At 44.4% G+C, this 24,824-nt stretch overlaps 1 protein-coding gene across 2 annotated transcripts in view; it reads left to right on the forward strand.

Moving 5' to 3' along the window:
• The window catches only part of emc2 (ER membrane protein complex subunit 2), a 43,357-nt gene that overhangs the window by 12,978 nt on the left and 5,555 nt on the right, over positions 1 to 24,824 (forward strand). The window contains exons 6-11 of one of the 2 annotated variants that reach the window (XM_084051816.1): positions 1,253 to 1,338; positions 1,957 to 2,016; positions 5,624 to 5,705; positions 5,983 to 6,093; positions 7,928 to 8,032; positions 14,843 to 15,879. In XM_084051816.1, the coding sequence (XP_083907942.1) occupies positions 1,253 to 1,338; positions 1,957 to 2,016; positions 5,624 to 5,705; positions 5,983 to 6,093; positions 7,928 to 8,032; positions 14,843 to 14,929 (531 nt within the window). In that variant the 3' untranslated portion in view covers positions 14,930 to 15,879. Of the gene's footprint in view, positions 1 to 1,252; positions 1,339 to 1,956; positions 2,017 to 5,623; positions 5,706 to 5,982; positions 6,094 to 7,927; positions 8,033 to 14,842; positions 15,880 to 24,824 lie in introns of those variants that run through there. The other variant, XM_084051815.1, reaches the window with a different exon arrangement.

The raw sequence follows: 24,824 nt of genomic DNA on the forward strand, positions 1-24,824 counted from the left end.
GATTCATAACATTTTTTAATGTCTTCTGAAATGGCATTCTGTTGCATTGTGTGTAGCCGACCCTGACACCAAATATACACCACACCATTTTTTTTTAACTGTTTATTTTGGAATAAGGCACAGCGTGGTAATTGTTAAAGTTAGAAATCCGTTAGCGTTAGCAAAATGTTTGTTTCATCTGCTTGTACGAGTTACCCAGTAAAGTGTATACGTGTTGCATTGCCCCCCCCCCCCCCCCCCCCCCACCATCACCACCACCACCACCACCCCTCCTCAGTGTGCGATGTGGCCAGGCCGCAGTGCTGCTGCAGGTCGCTGTCCCAGTGTGATGGATAAGTGGATTTCTTGTGACGGCGGTGTCAGAGGAGTCCCGGATTTACAGCCCCCCAGACGTGACTCATGCGCAGCCCTCAATGGCTTTGGTTATGAGTGTGGGAGAGAGGAAGCCCCACTCAATCAAGTGCCAGTCCATAAATAAAATGGGCTGTGGCAGGGGCAGTGCACTGCTAATGGAGCAGCCGCATCCTCTCTTAGGTTCTTCACTCCCTACCGGGAGAAGCAGAAAAAGAAAAATGAGGAAAAGCCTGGAAAAGTCGCGGAGGAGCAGGCGTAATACTTTCTGCTTCGGATTGATGAGAATCTAATCCACTTTAAGGTCACTTCGACATCAAAAAGAAACGGAAAGCAATTTTAAGCTGATGTAAGTTGGGGCTTGTGCTGCTTTACATGCATGCCGGGCAGGCAGGCAGGCATAGGGGTTTGGTGTAGTACGTTATTTTCCCCACTTAGATGAGCGATGACTCACCACTTTATCTCAGCCGCTAAGCTCGCTGCGACTCCCCCAATACTGACTCATGCGTGTCCATCTCTTGTGGCGCCCCTGCTGGAAGTGACCATTAACGATCTCTAATGACGTGCTCGTCGGCGCGTACGCATTTAAGCTCCCAAAGTCAATAACAATAAACTGGATGTCACTGACAGCATCCGAGTTTTAGCTCATCAGCAAAAGTGCAGATTAATCCTGTTATGTTTTATAAATGTTTTTGCGGTTTCGTACCCATGCCTGGACAAGGGGAGAGAGGCCAGTGGCTGTGAAAATCCCCCCAGCATCCTCTAAATTCCACCTGAGCCCTCCTCAAAGCCAGTAGGCACTCACCCCCCACTAGCCCCTCGACCCTCTCACCCCCACCCCCCCAAACAAGACAAACACTTGAGGAACTGAGACTAATCCTCTGTTGATACTGCTCTGCAGGCGGCAAGGAAGCGCAAGATCTCCATTTTGAAGGCCCAGGGGAAGAGCGCCGAAGCCATCCGAGAGCTCAACGAGTATCTGGAGCAGTGAGTGTTTTACATGGGGATTTGGGAACCCTCCTCCTCATCGCCTCCCCTGGCTATTTTAATTAAAAGAGGGTTTGCATTCAATTGAGCTGGGACAACCTGTCCCAAAGCCAGCATCCATTCTTTCCCACCTTCTAGTGATAATCAGTATAGCAGTTACGCCAATATTTGTCTTTTTCTGTGTTATATTACCACTAAACATTACCACTATTTATCTACAACTATTAGAGTGCAACTGATGTTAAGTATAATAAACAAATACACATTTATTATTTATCATGTACTTGCTATTTAATTTTTATGTATGTATATATTTGCTTGTTCATTTTATAATTAGTCACATTTTATTTTAATATATTGAAGTTTAATATATCCAGTATATCATTTTATATAATATTTAATGTTTTTATCTTTTGTTTCTATCTATCAAAAAGTTCTGTGTGTTTATTTATTGTTATTTGGTTGCTTATTAGTTAAATGTTCTCAAATATAGAATTACAATTCGGCAATATGCAAGTTGGGACATCGATCCGGCTTTAATAAAAACACAGCACTTTAATAACTATACCACACATTTTGAACTGTGTTCAAGAGCCAAACTGTGCTTTGTCTTTGCAGGTTTGTTGGGGACCAGGAAGCTTGGCACGAGCTGTCAGAACTGTACATCAACGAGCACGAGTAATCACATTTTGTACTATTTAAGTCACACATCCTATTGCCGATGACAGATTTTAGCCTCAGACTTTGAGACTGCCAGTCACGCCAGTTACACAAAAAAAAAAAGGCATCACCATATTCTCAGGGGTATCTGTCATTTTTAACCGGCCTGCATCAGGCTGACGGCTTGATCTCCAGAGGGCTGTTTTGCTAGCCACAATGGAAGGTGGTGCAGTGCCTAACTCAGCCAGGGGTCTGAATGGAGCCCTGTCCATGTTTGTTACATAGAGAGTAGTTTAATAGGATTTCGGCCCTAAGCCCCGTCTCCTACGGAGGGGGGGAGAAAAGGCTTTGCCCGCCTCCCACTGATATCTCTGTTGCCTGGGAGAATTGTCAGCCAGACAAGAACATTGTAAGAAAGAAAATAATGATAATTTTGTTTGTGTCACCTTTTATCTCCCCTTAATTGTCTGGAGCTTAGAGCTCAGTAGAGCAGCATCTTTTGCGCAGCCGTGGTTCTGTGTGTGTGTGTGTGTGTGTGTGTGTGTGTGCACGCACGTGCATGCTGGCTCTATGGTCACCACAGTACAGGGGCAGTAGCAGCAGGAATGTTTAGAGCGGAGAGAAGGCTACTTATTGGATATTTCTCGCTTTTGTCTGAAAGGCTTTATTGCTGTAGTAGCCAGAGGAAATCCAGGGGTGAGCGGATTATCTCCCAGCTTAGGCCGTGGTTCTAATATCACACCATTCACTCCCACAGCCCCTTATCTACAGGCGTGTCAATTCCTTTTCTTTCTTTTCTTTATTTTGGGTTGCAAACTCCCTTTCCCCTCCTCCTCCTCTTCCGGAGAGCATGGCATTATCACCTTTTTTTTTCCATGTAGAGAGAGAAACAGAGAGAGAGAGGCTCCTGAAAAATTCCCAGGAGAAGGTGGTGGCACTTTTTCTTCCCCCCCAGCCAGAGAAAATAGAGGCTGATGGAGAAGTGAGGGAGAGAAGAGAAATAAACTCTCCTCCCTGCCTGCGCAGCGCCCTGGGAGCTAAAAATAAACAAACCGCTCTCCTTCTGGGCAGCCATTGTTGGAACTGCGGCAGGCATCGGTGCTAACACAATATGACTGTAATTAATAGCCTCTAAGTCGACACTTTTAAAATAATCCTCACGCCAGCGGTGTTTAGTCATCCCGGAGATTGTTTTGTCTCTCTTCCGTCATTGCGTCGACCCACTGAGATGCATGGGCCTGTTTTGGTAAAAAAAAAAAAAGTCTGAAAACTTTTATTCCAACTTGGCTTATGAGTCTATTCCTGTAAATTGGACTGGTCATTCAAGATTGCAGGATAAATAGTCATAATTCTGTTCATATGCACGTTTGCCCATTCTGAAGCCATTTCTGCCTCAAATAGTCCGAATGTGGTATTGAAATAAGAAAAGCCGCTAGTGACGGCTTCGCTGGACTCCAAAAGAAACAAAAGTGATTGTTGGCTGTCTGATGTGAAGCTACAATGCTGATCAAGCAGCCTGGTATAGGGTAGACCACTGTTTCTCAACTAGTGGTCCACGGGCCAATAGTGGTCTGTGGGAAAATCCTGTTTTAAAATGCTTCAAGATATAAAAAATGTGTTAAATCACATTTAAGAAAAAAATCTAACTAATAAGAGGAGTGTGGGGGAAAGCCTTGAAATGAAATAATGACTGTTAAGGGCCTATACTTAGTGCTGGTGCGAGAATAGCTGATCTACAAGTTCACAACGTGTTGCACTGCTAGTGGTCCAGAGCTCAAAAAAATGTTAAGAACCACTGTAGTAGACTCGGGAGGATGCCCAGAGATTAGTGGGGTTATAAGAGCGGTTTGGTAGGTAGGGTTCTGGTCCTGGTAAAGGACTCTTTGGCTGATGGAACTGGCTCTTTCGCAGGCTGGGCCCATCACACAAGCACATCTGAAAGTCTTTATGGGGAGGAAGTGGTAATTGTAAGCAGCTCCCAACCGAATGCCCTGATCTCCATCGCCCCGTCCGCCCACCCTCTTTTATTTCTCTCTTTTATTCTCTCTCTCTCTCTCTCTCTCTCTCTCTCTCTCTCTCTCTCTCTCTCTCTCTCTCTCTCACCCTCCTATGCCATCAATGTCTCAAGAACAAGTTAAAACAGCCAAACGAAAATGGTCTGATAAGTCACTCTCACATCATGTCAAGGCAGTATTTGGACCACTCGCTTGCCGCGAAAACATCCCACTTGCGTCATAGCATTTCCTCCCCTTCCCTCGCTGCCAGTGAAATTACTATAGATTAGCATCCCTATCTACTGTAGTGTAGAACCCTGCTGCCACAAGCACCGCTTTTGTTTTTTCTTTACTGATAAAGTTAGTGCAGGATCACGTACAGTCTGGCACAGCTGCAATGTTTGAGACATAATCGCTCAAACAAAAGTGCTGCTGAGTAAAGTGGTGTGAGGTTTGGTTGCAGAGCAGTCGTTCCCAAACGCTGTGCCGTGAGACAAGTCCAGGTGTGCCTTGGCATTTTTTGACAACCACACATTATTATTGCAATACAAAAAAGTTATGAATAATTATTTTAATTTATTACTGTATATCAATACATTACGCACACCCCAGAAAATCTATTTTAACCACTTTTAACCTGACATCTCTATTTTAGGCAATATTTGTAATTGTTTGCTTTCTTAATTTCAAAATCAATATGCGCAACATTGTGAGCTTTTAGACTGGCCATTTTCACTCTTTTTTGAAAATGTGTGAACGTATGAAATAGAGCTTAAGTGGTTAAAGCTTTTTATTTGGATTAGTAAAAACAAATAAACGTTTACAGAATGATACGAGTGATACCACGTGTTATAGAGCTTATTTTGCTCGGATAGTTTGAAAAGCACTGTTGTAGAGAATGCCCTCAACAATGGGCATGGATGTTTTGATGGAAAGGTAACAAGTGCCATCCTCAATGTCTTTGTGCAGGTCCGGTTTTCCTGCATTAGCCCAGTGTCTTCCTGTGTGCTCTGTTTGTTAGGTACACAGAAGTCTATGACATTGTATTATTTAGTGATGTATCTTGGACTGGTCCCCCGATGGGGAAAGCGTGTATTAGAAGCGGAGTGGCAGTGGATTAGTGTGAGGTCAACAGCTCAGCAGTCTGCAGAGAAGTGATCTCATCTTGAGTATTGGGCAAAGTGTGCCAGCTCTTGCTGTAGTGCTGACCTCAGGAAGGTAGTTAACTACACATTAAAGGCTGAAAAACACACAGACAGACAAGATTGATCCTCACTGTCTGCTCCTGGGCTGTCCCTCCCCAGCGTCCCCAAAGGAGAGGGATTCACCACACTCGATAGGCTGTTTCCTTGTGCCAACTGTCTGAACCGTGCAACCTTACTATAGGCCTGTAAATGTACTTAATGTTACACAGCGGATCTTCACAGATCTCACTAATGTAGGTCCATTTACAATAAACCGAACCACAAATGCCGTAGCTCACTGTTCAAAATTGTAACCTACACCCTCTTGCACGTTGACCCACTGCTTCACAGTTGAACACAATTCCTCTTGTACCATGCTGTAGCTCAAATATGACACATCCACAGATGTATCCATTCACACAGTGCTCTTTCTCGTGATTTCTGCAGCTATGGAAAAGCCGCGTTTTGCCTGGAGGAGCTGATGATGACCAATCCACACAATCATTTGTACTGTGAGCAGTATGGTGAGGTAGGTGCCTGTCTGCACGTCTGTCATCAGGTGGGACGGGATGGGGAATGGGGGGGGGGGGGATAAGTTACGATGGAATAAGTGATACCTCTGTGTGAACGGTTCCCCTTGCCTGACCCAGGAGCAATGACCCCGTGCTTGACGTCACTGAACGTCAGCTCGCGGGCGGGGAAAGGTTTACACGACTTGTCATGCGTACTCTCAGAATGCCATGCTGTGGTCCATTCGGTATACCGTGTTCACTGTGCCGTGTGTTTGATGCTTGTGTGTCACGCAGGTGAAGTACACCCAGGGGGGGCTGGAGAACCTGGAGCTGTCCAGGAAGTATTTCGCCCAGGCGTTGAGGCTGAACAACAGAAACATGAGGGCGTTGTTTGGTCTGTACATGGTGAGTATCGCCTGGCATGAAAAGAGAACGGAGAGAGAGAGGGGGGGAAGAAAGTGGTGACACCACGGTGGAGCCTTTTTTTTTTCTTCACTCTGTGGTTTGTCAAGGTTGAGGCCTGCTATTGAGTGTATGGACTGAGCCTATACAGTAGAACTGTGTGTGAGTGTGTGAGTGTGTGTGTGTGTGTGTGTGTGTGTGTGTGAGAGCAGAGAAAAGAAGGGGCTCGCAGACAGGTCAACTCACTGCTGACTCAGACGGTGAACGCCAGTCTCGGAAAAGTCTGGCCCTTGGAACTCTGTATTTTCTAGTAATAATACCCCTTTGGTAGGGACCTTTTTATGTTTATGAGTAAAATAAATAAAGTGATCATGGAGCAAAAGAGTGCGAGACAGAGAAAGGGACTCTAGTGCCGCAAGCCTTCTTTCAGCAGCGAACGAACCAGCCGGTTGTCGTTTCGATCCTTTTTTCTTTTTCCTCTCGTCAGCGCCCGACGATGGCCCTTTCATCTGTGTGTTTGTTTAAACAGGATGTTGTCCATTAGCGCCAATGCATCATATGTAAGTGAGTCCTGACATAAGAACACAAACGGAGCGAGGCGGGGAATGAAGGGTGGGGCGGAGACGGCCCGAGGGGGAAGTGGGTCGAACACAGAGAGCCCCAGTGTTTCCTCCGCCCCGTGCACTGGGGTTCTTCAGGTAGTCCAAACACCTCATACCAGGAGAGGGCCTGTGCCTTCTGTCGTGCAGGAGGATCTGGGTGGGTCAAATAGACATTCAGCTCTGTTCCCTCTCAAAGTTCTTTGGGACACAGTGCAGGCGCTGTAGCGTTTCCTGACAAGTCGTCCACTGACACTCGGCTCCCTAATGGAACATTCAGGTGGAGGTTTAATCTCCATCACTCAGAGCTGCGTGTGAGTACATTTTTGCAGATTTGTCAGCCAGTCTCAGCGGTCAAGAGCTTGGCAGGTGCGGGAGTTCAGCAGTGGGGCAGGACATTTTTTCGAGGTGTCCTAACGGTCGGTAGTGATGTTCCCAGCTCTTCAGACAGAGAGGTTACTGTACAGTACAGTACATGCTCAGCTCCTTGCTGTTTAACAGAGGCACCTGGCATCACTGACCACAGTTGGGATGCGGGTTAGCTACAACACTTGCAGGGATTCCCCATCACAATGGCGCGTGCGCTTGTGTTCAGGGACAGCCCGTCTTGGTTGACATACTGAGGTTTTCCTCAAGTTTTTAGAAAAAGAAAATGCTTACCAAAAAAGAAAATCCAGAAGCCAAACTGTTTTATAGAAAAACAGGGCCAGGTTGATTGGTGTGTAGTTAAAATTTCAGCACGTCTGCAGGGAGGGCTTTGAAGTACAGGCCGGGTAAGCGCTCTGGGGTTTGCAGTGTGGAGATGATGGCAGGAACATGGGAAAGACATGGGATTTGTGGTTCCGAGGGGAGCTGTCGGGGCAGGCGGAGCGCATGATTCACACGGCGCTCCCAAGCGCCACGCGCGGGCTTTTTCGAAGACATGGCGAGGTCCTTTCATCACCCTAGAATCGCTGGTGTTGGAGAAGTTAAGGAATATTAAGTGAAGCTTCACACTGAGGAAGGGAGGTTTTACGTACGGGGCCTTAAAACACTCACTTTTTCCTCCTCATAAACAATTTCTCCTGTGTCATCAGGCCAAACTTTTTTTTTCTCTTCTCAATCCTACCGCAATGACTGGTGGAGTGGTAGATTGGTTGGGTGGTTGAACATTCATCTCAATTACGCTTTTATTGCACTTTCACCAAGTTTTGATGTAGCAGCCTCTCTCTCTTCTTCTCTCCTCTCCTCTCTTGTAGTCTGCGAGCCATATTGCTGCCAGTCCTAAAGTTGGTGCCAAGGTGAAGAAGGACAACATTAAGTATGCTGCCTGGGCCGCAAATCAAATAAACAAAGCCTATAAGGTGAGTCACTAAATGGTTGGAGAAGGTGCTGTACCTTTGATTTACAAGTGTACCTCACCTGCATTTACTACCCAGAAAGTTCTGTCATCTACAGATGTTCAATTTCACTTTATTGTTGTCATTTCAATCCCTATAGAGTGCTACCGGGATGATATCATTTTGTAGGCCAACCCAGAAGTTAACTCCACCGTGGATTCCCACCACAGATTTCCAATAGAATTTTTGAATTGGGTTTTAGATACATCAAATAAAAGAGCTCTGTGGCAAACAAAGGCTTATTATATTATTGGTCATATAATCTTCATTCTTCAGATTTTTTTTAAAAAGATTTTTTAACCACAGCAAACCACAAATCCCTGCAAATTCATAAAAAGTTTAAAAAAACGTATAACGGCTACACAATTCACGGTTAAGATACTAATTAACATATCATTTATGTCATAAAAGAAAACGTAAAACTCTTTCCCGCATAAATTGAAAACCCTATGGTAAAAAGCATTGGAAATCTGTTGAAGGAATCCATTGAACCCAGCGCATCCAATGAACTCACATCCGGGTTTTAGGACTACTCACTGTAACAATCTTGTAGCCACTATTAAAGTGGATAGAGTACTTCTTATTAACAGCACAGATTGACCATATCAAGACATGCATACTCAGATGGGCATTCACAGATACAGATTTCTTTTATTTTTTTTAAAGATATTTTTTGGGGCTTTTTCTGCCTTTACTGATAGGATAGTAGGCTGACAGGAAATGGTGAGAGAGATGGGGGGGTGACATACAGCAAAGGTCGTAGGGATCGGGAGTCGAACCTGCGACACGCTGTCAAACTGGATTACCAGCATACTGTATGTGGTATGCGCCTGGACCGCTAGGCCAGCGGACGCCGCACGACTACAGATTTTTAGAAGTTGACGTTAACTCCCAAGAAGTTATCGATAGGCCGATTAATCGCAAGAGATATATCATAATTTTTCCATCCAATACAAATGATCAATTCTCACATTTCTAATTAAAAACGTTATGTTGTGAGCCTTGAATAAAACCAGTGAGTACAGGGTTAACTAATGTAGGTGGGACAAACCTGGGGGTTGGTGAAATAAACTACTGTAATAGACTCACCAATCATAAATAAAGTATTTCCACACTGTAAGCACAGAGCGTAGAGCCATGTTTTTCTGCCTTTTTCTCTGTCTGCATGTCTGCTGTTTTAGGGCCCCTCGCACTGACAGCACAACGTCATCTAAGTATTAAAAGATTTGACAACAATCAAACATGAATGTATTAAGAGAAGGATTACCCAACATTAGTGCCCGCAGCTGCATATCTGCAGTAGATATATTGACACTGCTTTATATAAAAGTGAATATTCGACGTTGATGGACAGTGTCGAATATTAGTTTTGAACATCTAATAGTCGCATATTCAATTATTCCATTTTGTTTGTCCAATTAATTCCCAAAACAGCACTTGACTAACTCAGTTGGCTAGACTGTAGACTGTTAAAGCTGGCAGTGGACAGGCTATTAAATTTGAAATCTTGATAATTAAATGTAATATACTGTATATGCACTGTATTTTTTATGCCATCTGCAGATGTTTTTCTCTTGTTGTTATTTTCTCGATTTGAGCCTTCATCTAGTTGCACTATTTCTGTTTTTGCATATGAAAGACGAGTCAAATACCCCTGACTCTGGCTGCGATAATACCATCGGAGGCTATTTTGGGAGCGCCACAGGCATGTGAGAAATTTCTTAGCCACCTCAAGTATATCATTGATTAAAATGGCCAACCAAGCACAAGTTTAATTCAAAATTTTATTGCTGCAATGTTACCACTATCTGCAATTTAGGCTAGACAATCTCGTGCTGAAAATGTAGGGAAAGTTTAGCCTGCTGTTGCTGCTATTACCCACCGCCTATGACTTATGCCATGACAAGGAATCTCCACCGCAAAGTGTCCCCTAAATGCCCAACTGTGTTGACGGATGCCTTTGACTGGCAGCAGTGTAAGAAGAACCCCAGTGTCTCCGCTATTCATCTACAGAGCAGAGATCCAAGACTCTCAAAGTTTGTTTGGGTTCATTTACTGCTAATGTGTTGACTTAAGCCCACAAGGCCCGCATTGAGTTTTGGGTTCACACATGAGCTTCTTTGAGCTGAAGTCAGAACTTCGGGCTGTCTGTTCTGATACACCCAGCGCAGGAACTGCACACGACTAGAGCGGAGCAGAGACACGTCTAGATCTGGTTGAGATGGAGGGATTAACGCATGGAGAAAAAGAGGGTAGAGAAGGGGTGAAAAGGTAAAGAGAGGAAGGGGAGATGTGTGTGTGTGTGTGTATAAATGAGAGTGCAGGAGGGAAAAAGTGAGACACAGCTCAGATGGTATCACTAAAACGGTTTATGCTGTTGCCACGGCAACTCGAGCATAAATGCCTATTTAACAGAAATCTTTACCGCCATAAGGGCAATATGCATTGCTTACTTAGGCATTGACAGTTAAACGCGTATTAAGCGGTTCCTTACTCAGCATGTGCGGGCCCCGTTGAGAGAGGGGCTCCCTGCCGAGCCGTTAAAGCCTGCGTCTCACCGCACTCTGTGCTCTCTTCCCCTCCTGGGGAGAAGAGGGTGGACACAGTTCCCGCCTTTCTAGCCACACGTTCTCCTTTTTCTGAGGCGTGTGTCGAGAAAAGGCGTCTGGAGTGATTTTGTTTGTATAAAATAGCCCGATTGATGACGACACTCTCAGCCCGTCACGCCTCTATCTACCAGGCAACAGGATGTGACCTGCGGGCCCGCCCCTGTGCTTCTGCGCCGCTCCCAAACCTTTTGTGTTTGTTTAAGTTGTCTGTTAATAGCAGGGGTTGTACTGGAACCTCACCTCTGCTCTCGGTGTATGCTTGCGTGCCTGTGTGTGTGTGTTTGTGTGAAGCACACGTGCACATGCTGTACTGTAGATGTGTGTTTGCCCTGCGTGTGAAAGAAGTCTCAAAATGACAAGGTGTGAGGTTGCCTTCTCTAGTTTTTTTTTTTTTTTGGTCCTGCTCTCCCTACCTCTTGTAAATTGGCCTGAGTTCTTTGAAAGGCAGCGATGGTGTGGGCCTCTTTCAGACAGCTGCAGGCTGCTGCGGGCTTGTGCTGGCTGATTGATGGCCCCTTTAAAGCGTAGCTCGTGTCAGTCGTCCACTTTTATTAAGCCGTCGTACCTGGTGATTGTCATACCTCGGTGTGAGAAAAGGTAGGCAGGTGAGTGCAATTGGGAGCAGACGTCAGCGAGAGGTCAAGACTAACAGGGGCCTGTTGAAAAAAGAAAAAAAAGTGGATGGGGGGTAATTTAATTGCCACGTTGGGGGCCCCGTTGACACGTAAAGGAGCCTGGGGATGTACGCGTATGTGTAATTGGTGTTGGGGACTGTAAAGCGGCCCTACCCGGCCCACCCTCCTGTCTTAACGCACTGACCAGATTCCCTGATTAGCTTCTCCGTCACGGCCGACCGGCTCCCACGGCGTCATGCATCTGTTATCAGAGCCTAAATAGACGCGGAGCTGTCTGTTGCAGAGCGGGGTGTGAGTTAATGCAGCGGTCGCACCTCAGGCTGAGGAGATAATTGACTAGCAAGGCTTCGGGTAATGGCACATTAGCCAGTGCAGCGAAACACACTTGATCATCGTAACTCCCCTTGTCCAGCACACACACAGACACACACACACACGCACGCACAAACATGCCCACTCACACCGCTAAATCTGGATGGATGAGTCACACTCGGAAATTACTTGGCTAATGGTCCACCTTAGCCAAATGCCCTCTCTAAGATGCAGTTTGGCAAAAAAAGAAGGAAAAGGTTTTGCCATGGAAATACAGCACAGGCGAGGTTAATAGTCAGTGGCTGCATATCCTAGGTGTGTGCGTGTATGCGTGCATGCATGCGTGGCCTGCGTAAGCCCAAGCAGGAGCTCGGTTTGACAGTGAATAAATGGCTATGAAAACCATTGCTTTACCTTGAACATGGGATTAAGGAGTCCTCTACTTTTCTTTGTTATTCCGCAAGCTTGTAGAATGTAGATGTGCGGTTTTGGAAAGAAGTGAGGATGGTCTCAGTGTGGGCAGCGGGCTGGAATCATTTCAGCCATTTTTTCTTCTCTGTGTGTGTGTGTGTGTGTGTGTGTGTGTGTGTGTGTGTGTGTGTGTGTGTGTGTGTGTGTGTGTGAGAGAGAGTGTGTGTAATGCACTGCTGTGTAAGTGCGCATGCAGACGCCTGCTGCTGTCTGTGCAAGCGTGCGTGTATGTATACTCCTCTCTCAAGGGGCTCATCTCTCACCTCAGAGGACATGCAGAATGTGCTCCTCTGTCCAGAGCCAGCAGTGCCATGCGGCTGAAACATTATCCCCTGCCTGTGTTTGAGTCAGGGTAATGGTGTTTTCATAATGATTTAATTGAAAGGGGCCCACGATCCTTGCTCTGCTCTGCACAGCTCAGCTCTTGTCTGTTTGCCGACACATCTGCGCTCGCTGCTCCATGGACCCACACACAGCAGCAGATGTTGCTTGCCTAACCCCCTAGTTGCAGCCCCAGTATGATGATGATGATTGTGATGCTTCTGTCCATGTGCCCAAATAGTGATCTCTCACAGGGGGTTGACATTGTGTGCGCCTTCAACCAGATATAGCTCCGGTTAGGTATAGCTCCAACCTAGCGTCCATATTTTGGGCATTTTATAGGCAAAGATCTTCAGAATCATAAAAAAAAAGAAGCATATCAACAAGCTCAATCACAATTAATTGTGAGCTTGTAGATCAGCTATTTTTGCCATGGGACACCGTAGTACGACAAAGTATAACATAGGGCTTAAGTGGTTAATATTTGAGGCCTGGAAATTCCAACAGGATCACAGTTTTGGTGTGTATTTACTTAAAGAGCAGTTGTAGTGTTGACCCTCTGCACCATGCCTCCATCTACACACGTTTGAACACAGTTATCATAACTACTGAATACTGATAGATGTTTGTTCTAATGGAGATTTAATGCATTTAATGCAACATGACGTCAGAAATACATCCCTCTTTGCTCTTCCATTTTAACCGCACACTATCAACATCACAATCAAAAAGTTTAGAAGCAAAAGGGGCAACTTCTCTCTCTCACACACACAAACACTGACTCTGCAAAGGACCTCAATCCACGCAGTCAAAACCAAATGAAGTGTCTGCAAGCTCACGGCGCGTCACACGTTGTTAGCTTGTAGAACGGCTATTTTTGGTATAGACCACTGTCATATGACTACTATAAACTAGGCATTACTTTCATTTGTTTGTTGTGTTCTCTCACTTGTCGCCACAAGTATAAGCCTGTTGACCGACAAGTGACAGCATCACCACGGACACCTTTGAAATCACAGGCTGGTCAAGAGGGAGTACCGCATGATGCATGATGACAGTGTGTTTTCTAAATTGGGGGTTAAACTTAACAAATAAAATATCATGTGAAATAAATTAAGGCCTTAATGCCTGTGGCTACTAGAGACTTGACTCACTCAATTGTGGAGCTCCCCAACCTTTTTAAAGGCAAAAAGCAAAAATGTATGACCACAACATGACTCAACAAGTGACAAATGTTATTTTGACTGGCAATGTCTTTAGGGACTGAATTTTCATGTCATATTACCCTACATGGGGTCCCGAGCCCATGGTTTTGGAAAGTGTACTTGAGAGACCATAGTGCGTCTGAAGTTGTGCATACACTCTTTAGGAAGAAATTATATTGTTGCTTATATCTAACCTTTATATATATTTTTTTGTATTCACTTATAATAATTAAACAATACATTATGATATTTGGTAGCTTGTAAGAGCCTAAATGTCTCCACTAGGCCTGATGGCTATTGTTTATGTTACAGCCTATCTTGTTATGGTTCAGCTTGTCCTTGAAGCAGCTACAGTATGACTATGATCTGATCCCTGTGCTCTTGGCAGGACTACCGTACCACTGACCTGAGTGTTATTGTATTTCTCCCCATGATATCATGTACATAAAGGATAACCATCACCACCCTAGAATATTGTCTCGACTCCTATTGCCTCATCGATTACTGATTGATCCAGAATTCCACGTCACTCTCAAAGCTGAGAGGACGCCCCTGCATTAATTGCAAGGCTTAATTAAGCTGTGTGTGTGTGTTTGGCGGAAAGTCCAGTGTGTCCCTGTGAACAGAGGCTAGGGTTTTATTTGTTCCTGATGATCCATGCTGATCACCACCATACAAGCTCACATGGCCAGCCTGTTTGTCACTCCCCAGTCCCCACACAATGCGCACACAAACAACTCTCACGTCCAACTAAAACAGGGCTCATGCAACACTGTAGAAAAACCTCAGACTTGAGGTGCTGCTTCACTTCCCCTGACCAGTTAGCCGATCCTACAGTAGATCAGCCTTGCGACCAGCGCCTTCAGCACCTCCCGCTGTTGGGAGATTGGCCTGTGCTTTTTATCCGTGCATTTACCTCATACCTCTGTCTCTGTCCAAATAGGACAGAGATGTTTTCGCACTGTTTGGTGAAGCATGGGATGGAGCTCTGAGGTTATCATGGCCTCTGAGCACGCATGTGCGTGTGTGTGTATATGTGTGCACGCGCGCGCACAAGATTTTGGCTCGCCATTCCTTTAGTTGCAGAGGGAACGTAATGAGCTGATCTTCTCTTTTTCTCTCCCTTGCCCCTCTGTCTTTCTCTCTCGCTCTCTTTCTCTCATCCGGACCCCCCTGCCACCCCCCACTTGTTCTTTCACTCCCACCCTCCCTGTCATGCAGCTGGCCGGCCGTGGGACGAAGGAGAACAAATGTTCTGTGAAGACAGTGGAAGAGATGCTAGAATCCATGCAGATCACCATGTCCTAAATGCCCCTGTCCACACAATGATGCCTTCCCTCCCCTTACACACACACACACACACACACACACACACACACACACACACACACACACACACACACACACACACAGCCACATGGCAGCTCTTATAGCCTTGCATTGAGACCAGAGCTGGATCTTACTATTTGAAATCCACTCCAGTTAATATCTGTTGGTTTAACTAAGCCACAGACGTTGGAAAAACACAAAGTGAAGTTTCACCAACACATCTGGAACTCCAGGTACACTGTACAATCCTCAGTGTTAATTTAACACGGAGTGTTAAAAAAAATGACACAAATGGATCAATTTGGGTGCATTCTTACACTCTCAGAGCTGGTCCATTCCGTTCCATTTTTTACACGCCCTGTGTAGAGCCAGACAAAACGCTGGAAGTAACTGAACTTATTTTAGTAGTAAACCTACCTATTAATAACCAATGACCCTTGTCCCCAGGGCTCAAGACTAACTTTTTAGTTGGTTGCACTCTTGTGTCTAACTTTTTCATATTGCACCGGCATATAATTTAGGTGCACCCCCCACACACATTGACAGACCTGCTAAATGTAAGGTACACTAGTGCGACCGATGAAAATGTTTGGTTGCATGATTGGACAGATTTTTGGGTGCATATTGTGTGCCCAAAATGGTTGCACTCTGGAGCCCTGCCCCCCATATTTTTCCGTAACCTAGTGTAGTGGATACCGGTACCCACATCGAGATTAAGGCTGTGAACTTGTGAATGGGAGAGATAACATACATTTATAAATGCTATATTTATGAAAAGAACCTCTAGGTCCCACCTGTCTGCACTGACCTCCTCTAAGGGTTCCTCACTGTCTGTAAATCAAATGTTTTTATCGTAACTACTTCTTTTTTTCTTCTTTCTTTTGTCGGTCCATCAAAATGTCTTAATAAAGGATTGAATTGTTTGCAAACTTCAAAGTATATTATTTCCTCTGCGGCCGGGGGTTATTTATTGACACGGATGATTGACAGGTCTTTTATGTTTAAAGGTCTCCTCTCTCTCTCTCTCTCTCTCTCTCGGTTTCTGTCACCCGCAGTAACTCTGCAGCCTCTGCCCCACAGTAAAAGTCCCCAATGTTAATTTATCCATTTGTAACTCCTGAGAGTGTACAAAAGTAACCAAATGGACCCTTACCACGGGTCAATTTTTGGTTACGCTTGTACACTCTGGATTTTACAGTGAGGAATCTGTTATAATGATCTCAGTTAAAGCGAGAGGGACGTTCTCATTATATAGGCAGGGGTAACAGTGTAGGCCGTCTCTTTCTTTTTTCTTTTCCCAGTGATTCCAGCTGGGGAAATCCTGCCCTTCAATTACCCCAGACAGCAGCTGAACCCACTGTAACACCGTGGAACACCTCTGTCATTTTAGTTTAGAGAGCCTCAGCATGCCGCCAGTAATTAACGCACCGCAAAAAAAGAAAAAGAAAATGCTATTCATGAATCTGGGAACACTTATAAATGTAAGCGAAGGAAGAAAAGATATGTTGGTGCTGTGAGAAGCAGGTCTGGTTTCCTAGTCGCTGTAGGAGCACGCTGGTTCTGTAATTGTCGGATCGGGGTTGATCCAAATGAACGTCTTTAGTCGTCACTCACCCGTGCAGGGTCAGCTGTTACTTCCATCTCTTTTGTTTATTAAGTCGCGGCAATTGTCTCATAATTTCACTCTTAGACTGATGGAAAACTTGAGCGTTGAGTTTATGGCCTTTTTTGGACAGCGTTTAAATTGAGAGAGGTCACGAGCTCAAAGCAGTTGAGTGGGGAAAGCCATTTACTCCACGGCTTTTAATGCCCTGGCCTCTGGTCAGCGGATGAATGTGTCTGCATTTGATTTTCCTCAACAATCTGGCGGAACCAATGGAAGCCAGGGGACGTTTGAGCATAAACTGACGGAGTGGTTATTTTTACAGGAAAGGGCTGAAGCTAAATGAAGCTTTTGAAGAGTTGCGGGGTTGAATGATGTTTGATCTGAGGGAGAGGGACTCCTTCTCAGCAGTGGTTCCCATGCAAACTATGGCTGGACTGGAGATGGTCATTTATGAACTTGTAAAAGGGTGAATAAAGATTGTCAATCAGTTTGATGTGAGTGATCATTAGAAGGCACTGACATCCAGTGCCATCCACTATGAGGCAATAGTGCCCTCTGTAGTCCAGATGAAGAACTTTGAGAACTTTGGCGAAACCTTAAGCTTGTTGGAATGTCTAACAAAGACATGGCTTTGTATGCCTCTTTCACTATTATTGTCATAAAATACAGTAGGCTAAACATAGGCTGATGTTATTTTCATCCTGTCTGTATAACATATACATTCTGTCTACTGCAATTTTCAGAACCTATCCGTTATGAAAAAGTGCATTATGCACAGTCCATTAGTCTCAAATACTCATGTTTCCTTGCATTCGGCTGTGTCGTCCAAACACGTCCAGGCAGAGAATTCGATTCACACTCTTGGTGCCACATGTTCACCACATGAACCCTACCAACCCTATTCTGGGCACGTCATAATAGGCGGAAATAGTAGATCTACAAGCTCACAAGCTTTTAGATCGTCTATTTTCACTATTTCACTTCCCCTGGAGTATGGGGTTTTAAGTGGTTCATGCTGGGTTAGAATCTCTTCAATTCGCGCCACCACCAACTACCAGCAGCAACCATCCAACGATGGACAGGCGTCACTTCCATTTAGCCTCAGATCAGCCTTGCAACAATCAGTCGGTCTGTCCTTGTCCACACTGCAGCGCCAGACCAACGGAAGGAAAGGGGAAACCCAGTTGCTAAGCCGCTGGCTCTGCTTAGGGGGTTACAGACCAAGTGTAGTGGATTAGCTATTAGTGTTGCCTGTAATCCCTGATTCCCTGGGAGATTAGCCTTCGGAGAGGCCTTGCTTGTTCCCAGCCGCTCTGGGGGAATATAGCCTGCGGCCAGGTCAGCTGAGCAGGATGGGGAGGGATATGATAGGCTTTGCTACACCATTGGTTCTCAAAGTGGGGTCTGGGGAGTGGGGACCCTCAGGGGGTCCTTGTACAAATGGAACAAAATGGATCCGTTACGGTCCATTTCGTTCATTTGTACACTCTCAGAGTTAAATTAACATTGATTTTACTATATAAATTTGGGTCCCAGAGATAGAAATAATTAAATGGGGTCCGTAGCCTAATGCATGTCAAACTGGGGGGTCCTTGAAATTAAAATAGCTGTGATGAAGAATATTTTCCCGGTAAGGATGATAACAGTGGTTAATGGTGGAGTCCCTCCTCTTAGCTTTTAGATGTTGTTGTAAATCAGAGGACTCTTCACTAGACAGTGCTGTGAACGATTTTATTGCATTGAACAGAGGAAATGCATCCAAATCTGTGTTCATTGATACTCGTGGAGAGTGTAAAAACATGAGTCTGTTAGAGGCAAATTAACACTCCGGATTTTACTGTGGTGGAGTATGGGGTGCGAGAGTGGGAAAAATTGGGAAATAACATAATGAAAATAAAGAGACATGGAAATATGGAACAGAAGGGGGTTGAAAATGAGAGCAGTGGGTCTAGAGAGAGAAGGAGAGAGGTGAGGTGAGAGATTAAGAAGGAAAAGCAGAAGCAAGGAAGCCTTCAACGCAGCTGAGAGTGCAGAGGGGGAGGAGCGGAGCCTGCTTCTCCTTGGTGAGGAGTCGTGGAGGAGAAGAAGTTTCCCAAGGTGAGGGAGTGAGTGGAAACGGCAAGCAAGGGCTCCAGCGAGCTCATCCATCTCTGTCTGTTTTGGGGAAGAGGCTGGGAGTGCTAAAGATGGATGAGGCATGCATAACGCTAAATCCTGCTTCAGTCCAGTCGCAGAGCCTGCAGCCTGGTGATGAAATAGTGTTTTGGCTACAAGCAGGGCGGCCAGACCCACTCCCTTTTTTTTCTGGGAATGCGGAGCCAGGAGAGGAGAATGGGAGCAAGGAGAATGGATCACTCAAATAACACCTGACAGCCAGACAGGAGAACTGTCCGCAGGTCAGCTGCTATGGCACAGAAACACTCAAGGACTGAAACACACCGATAGATAAATATTTAAAACTGCTGCTTTTAACCCCAAATGCAAGATTTCACAGCGTCTCTGACTCACCACCACACTGTCTACAGCTGTACCGCAGCTATCAAATAGTTGAAAAGCAGCATGATTCGCTGAACGAACCTCGTCCAGATGAACCTGCACAAATAGGTTCAAGACCCTTCGAAGAACTCACAAAAGAATCTCCTGCCTAAGCATTTCAGAACAGTTTCCAATCAGCTTTTGTCAAATATGCTGAATATTAACACGTATAGCATCATGAATGTAGTTATTGCCAGAATATTTACATAGAATTACATGGGTTGTCATTTCATATTAACTTTGTTTCATGACTTTGTTTCATTTTTGTGGAAAAAACATCCTGACAAGCCTTGGTTCAAACTAGAGGAGTTCATGCCATGAAAAACAGAATTGTAGTGGAGTTCATTCATCTTCTGCACAGTATGGTAGTTGTGAAAGAATCTGAGCCACACCGCTCCATATTGACATAAGCATGGAAGATGGTGATTTCCTGAAGGATATAGCCTATCGTATAACTTTCCATACTGGAAAAAGGGGCAGAGCCACATTGCATAATGAAATGTTCTCATTACATATGAAACAGAGAGGTCATCTGGCAAATTTTAAAATGTATAAACTTTTTCTTTCTTTTTTTGTCATTGCACAATCCCTTTCTGTTGATTTTGCCAATTTCTCTAAATTTATGGAGACCTTCATCATACGCAGTTTTTTTCTTTTTTGGTTGTTGTACCAGCTTCAATGCAAACTGAATTTTCTCTCCAAGGGCAATGATGCTGGGAAACAATTTTCTCTCAAGGCAAGAAAGCATCCCAGTGAGCCAAGTATGTGTGTGATTGTGAATGTGAATACTAGATGCATGCACGTGTGTGTGTGTGTGTGTGTGTGTGTGTGTGTGTGTGTGTGTGTGTGTGTGTGTGTGTGTGTGTGTGTGTGTGTGTGTGTGTGTGTGTGCGTGTGCGTGTGCGCGTGTGCGTGTGGGGCCATTAAACGATACAAAGAGGTTTGGCCCAGGGAAGTAAAACCGCTGACTTTAGGCCCTTCAGGCCTCCTTGACCAAGAGGCTCCAGTCTGCTGCCATCTCCTTCCAGAGGGGATTCTTGAGCCTCCAGGGGCGTCTCTGGCCGTTGTGCAGTGCTGAGAGGTGCTTCATCACAAGATTCCCGTCATTTCGATGCGTTTTTCGATTTAAGGTCCAGTCATTGTGGGTCCTGGGTACGACGTTAAACTGCATCCAATCTGGAGAGGGATGGGCGCCGCCAGGTTTAATTGCCCAAGACACACACATTGTCAGCGAGTGTCACTGTCGCGTAATAAAGTACACCAACTTCCAGGGTCTTTGGCAGAAATGGTGGCTGTGCACATGGTGCCAGAGCTGCATCCTGCCTGCACACGCCGCTACAGCGCATGGCATGTGTCAAATCACAGAGGGAGAGAGGGGGCTAGCTGCCGCCTTCAATAGACAGTTGTTCTCTCCAGCTCTGACTTCACAGACCACAAATCCCCCCACTCGGAGCGTCTTCTCAGCCAGAAGGTATGCAGCTTACCCCACACAAGGCCTGGGGCCTAATTACAAAAAGGAGGCAAAAGGCAGGATTGCTACTGATTGGGCTTCCGGGGTGAATGTCGCTGGCAATCGTATAGTCGGTTATTTTATACTATGAAAGGGATGCAAGGAAATAGTCGGGGTGTCTACACCATGCAGTGGTTCTCAAACGTTTTCATGTCAAGGACCCCCAAATTGTCACTTATTAGCCCGCGGACCCCTGTTTCAAAAGCTATGCCAGGGACCCCTATAAGAGAATACTTTTACGGCTCTAGCAGTGATTCTCAACCATTTTAATTTAAAGGATCCCCAGTTTGACATGCATTAGGCTACGGACCCCCATTTAATGGCATTTCTATCTCTGGGACCCCAATTTATATTGTACAATCAATGTGGGTCCATTTGGTTCCATTTGCACACTCAGAGTTACAGACCCTTAAGGGTCCATTTGGTTCCTAACTATCTATCATTTAGCTGGGGACCCCCTGGAACTCCCTCAAGGACCCCTGGGGGTCCCCGGACCCCACTTTGAGAACCAATGGTCTACACAGCATGTACGAAGGTAGGGGAGGCAGGTGATTGGCGGGGGGCATGCAGACAAAAGCTTTATGTGTCCTGAATATAATGAGACAAGCTGTAGCATGTTTGTTCATCCATAGGTGTTTAGTGTTTCAGACATCATGTCTGTGTCCTCACTCACATAACACCAGCCAGGCATGGTAAACATGCCGGATTCAAAGGAACTCTGCCGGCGCCGTGCCAAACCTCATTCCGAATGGTAACAATGGGACATGGCAGGCATTCCTTCGCATTCCCGCTTTGATGTGTGGATACTTCCTTCTCTGCACTTTGATTACACCGGAGTCCCAGTCCACACATACTGTTACATATACTATGTTGTATAATCGTGCCGTGTGCCAAAAATAGCAGATCTACAAGCTCATATAGCGTGCTGCGTCGCGATGCATTGTGAGCTCGTAGATCGGCAATTTTTGGTGAGCGACACCGGCGTACGCGAAGCATAAGTTAAGCATACTGTATGATGTTCAAGCTTGGTTTTGTGAACCCCTCCAACCATTACAGTCTGAGCCACTAAGCTTTAATTCCTAGAGTTCAATACGGAGCATTGTTATTCCCCCGTTCCAATAACATGTTTTTCTTTTTTCTAATCTCTAAAACCAACAACACCATTATTGATGGCATCCATATGTGCTCATGAGAGTTGTGGCCATGCATGGTTTGCTGTATCAGTTGGATGGTTACCTCCTTCCTTCTCTCTCTCTCTCTCTCTCTCTCTCTCTCTCTCTCTCTCTCTCTCTCTCTCTCTCTCTCTCTCTCTCTCTCTCTCTCTCGGAAGCCATTGAACTGCTCCACTGTCTCTGGGGTAATCGGTTGCTGCTAATTTCCCCCCAACAAAAGATAATTGGCAAACGTGGTTTTATTGAACAGCCAAAAGATCTCCACGGCACAGCGTGACTCACGGTCTGTAGACTATGGCTGTTTGATATGTGTAAAGTATGGCGGCAGGCCGGCAGACATTCAGACTTCCATGTGCAGGACATACTGCGGCGGAGGATGACAGACTTGCTTTGATTGCAGGTCACCTCCCACTTTCAATGGCACGCATTCCCTCTGCTCTCTTATTTTGCAGCACAGTACGTTTACCGTATTATAACTTAAGTTCTCACATATAGCCCGCCAAACGGGATATATACCCCCACCCCCCCCTTGTGACGTGGCCTGTAACGTGACACAAAAAAAAAGATTTATTTCGGAAGATAAGGGGAATTTTCTAGTAGTCTACTGAGATGGATGGAAATTAAGTGTACCGTGTTATTGCCACATACACTTTTAAGTGTGGGCACGCACGCATACACACACACATGCACACAACATTCTCTTCAGTGTAAACTTGGCAGGCTAGTGATGCTACCATCTGCTTGTGGGGAGAGGGATATGGTAGCAGGGTGACCACAAGCAGCCAAGGTAATAGTGATGGGTTCCACTGAGTCTCTATCTCCCAGACAGCGGCAGACTGCACACTGCAAAATCCAGAGTATTCAGTCAACTCAGAGTGCAAAAATGGACCTGCAGTGCAAGGGTCCATTTCTACACTCAGAATAAAATTTCAAGTGTTCAGGATTTAGCAGTGCTCATTCCACAGCATTGGCCTTCATACAGTGAGTCCCAGTGCAGTGACAGACTGTTTCCCTGGTTTAATGGGGATAACTACTGTAACATTGCACAGACATTTACTTGCTTCTGTGTAAAACAATGTCAAAATAGAATTATGTGTTTTTCTCTGTGTAAAACTCTGAGCCATATTCTGCCTATTTTCCAGTTAGATATTTTTATGTTTTTTTAATTTATAAATGTTGATTGAGGGTGCTGTCACACCAAACTTTAATTCTGCCTATGCGGGCGGATTCGGCCAATGCTTTTCAACGGGAATGAAGCGTTTTGTTGCGGAAATCCGCAAATGACAACAAACCGCTCCGTTCCCGTTGAAAAGCATTGGCAGAATCCGCCCTCATAGGCAGAATCAAAGGATATTTTGGGGACAGAAAAGCCCAGTGTACTTAAAAAGAGAGAAAACGCATTGCAGATCCAAATAGGAAGGTTATCCATTAGGCTGAGCCAGAAAGCTAATAGAAAGACATTAGAAAAACTAAATAAAAACATTTGGTTTATGAGTTGGGTTTTCAACCAAATGAATAAAGCACTGGGCAGAAAGTGACTATAAAAAACATACTTACAAACCCATTACCTATGGCAGCATTTAATACACCCTTTATTTCAACTGAATTCTGGGCAGCAAAAAAGCCTAATATCTCTATTTCAGGAATGCTGCAAAAAAAAATCCAGATATTTATAGACACTATATTATACTTGCTAAATGTAGTTTTAAATTAGGAGAAAATTACATTATACAATGCTAAAGGTATAGTATACATCAATTTATCAACATTAAATTATATAATCAATTACATTGCTGTTGCCGATGTGACACACATCTGGTGTTATTGTTGGCTAAGTTGAGTTAGTTTTAACTGTAGTTTGATATGAGGGCCATTACTGTTCTCAAATCCAAAAGACTTGCTTCCACATGAAAAAAGAAAAGACATTTTCTTATGATTTTCACATACACATTTCATTACTACATGCACCTTTAACAACTTTCAACATGGCGTTCCTGGGCATGTCATTATAGGTGAAAATATAAAAAGATCTTTAAAGAAGTAGCAGATCTACAAGCTCACATGACATCTCACACTGTGAGTCACTCATAATGATTTATAACAATATAAAGCAATTTAAAATCAAACAGTCACTCTGACCTTTTCCTTTGGCCAACATCATCATCATTCTCATAGTCGTAATACATTGGCCTATAATAATTTTACAATGCATTAGTGTGATTATAAGTCACTATAAGTGAAAAGAATAGCATTAAGCCAAGCAAGAACACACAAAACATTTCTGCGTACACCTCCAGGAATGTGATTACTTTACTTAATGCATTCAATGTCCGCTTATGGTGACTTATCATACTGTATGCTTAACAGTGATTGATTATAATTCATTATACAATTATTATAAATTATTATACACTAATTATACTATATTATACACTATGGTGCTTGCAAAAACGTCAGTGTCCAGCAATTATGAAGTACAATGATGCTTGACCTTATAAGTCATTATAAGATGCTTCATAATGTGTTATGATTATTGTTGTAAAGATTTATGAATATTTATGAGTGCTTATAAGTATTATTATACTGCATTATAAGCAGATCATATTACGTAATAAGAATGTTTATAATGCATTATAGACATGGGCTTCATAGAAAGTATTACCAAACATTCCATATCCTCCCTCTTCATTGAATTAAGGCAAATGTGGCCAAAGTAGCAACCTTGAGTTTGAGAAAGGCTCAATGTAAATGCAATATTTTTATTGTAATTTTTTTTGTGACAAAATAGGGCTATCATATAATGTCTTGGCTAGGACACGTTGTTTGATTACGATTGGCTTGTTTATACAGCTTTCACTAGCCATCAGTTACTCATGTGTCATCTTCGTCAAATTGAACATTAGTCTCCCAATTGCACATCATCAGCAAACGCTCTCATCAACAAACATTTATTTCAAAAAAATAAAAAAAATAAACACAAAGTTGTAACATTAGATATCCCCATCCTTGTTGCACTTGTGCACCTGCCAATTCTTCCTGCTTGCTTTACAC

This window comes from Gymnoscopelus microlampas, assembly GCF_963454915.1.
Source record: "Gymnoscopelus microlampas genome assembly, chromosome: 3".
Classification (NCBI taxonomy): Eukaryota; Metazoa; Chordata; class Actinopteri; order Myctophiformes; family Myctophidae; genus Gymnoscopelus; species Gymnoscopelus microlampas.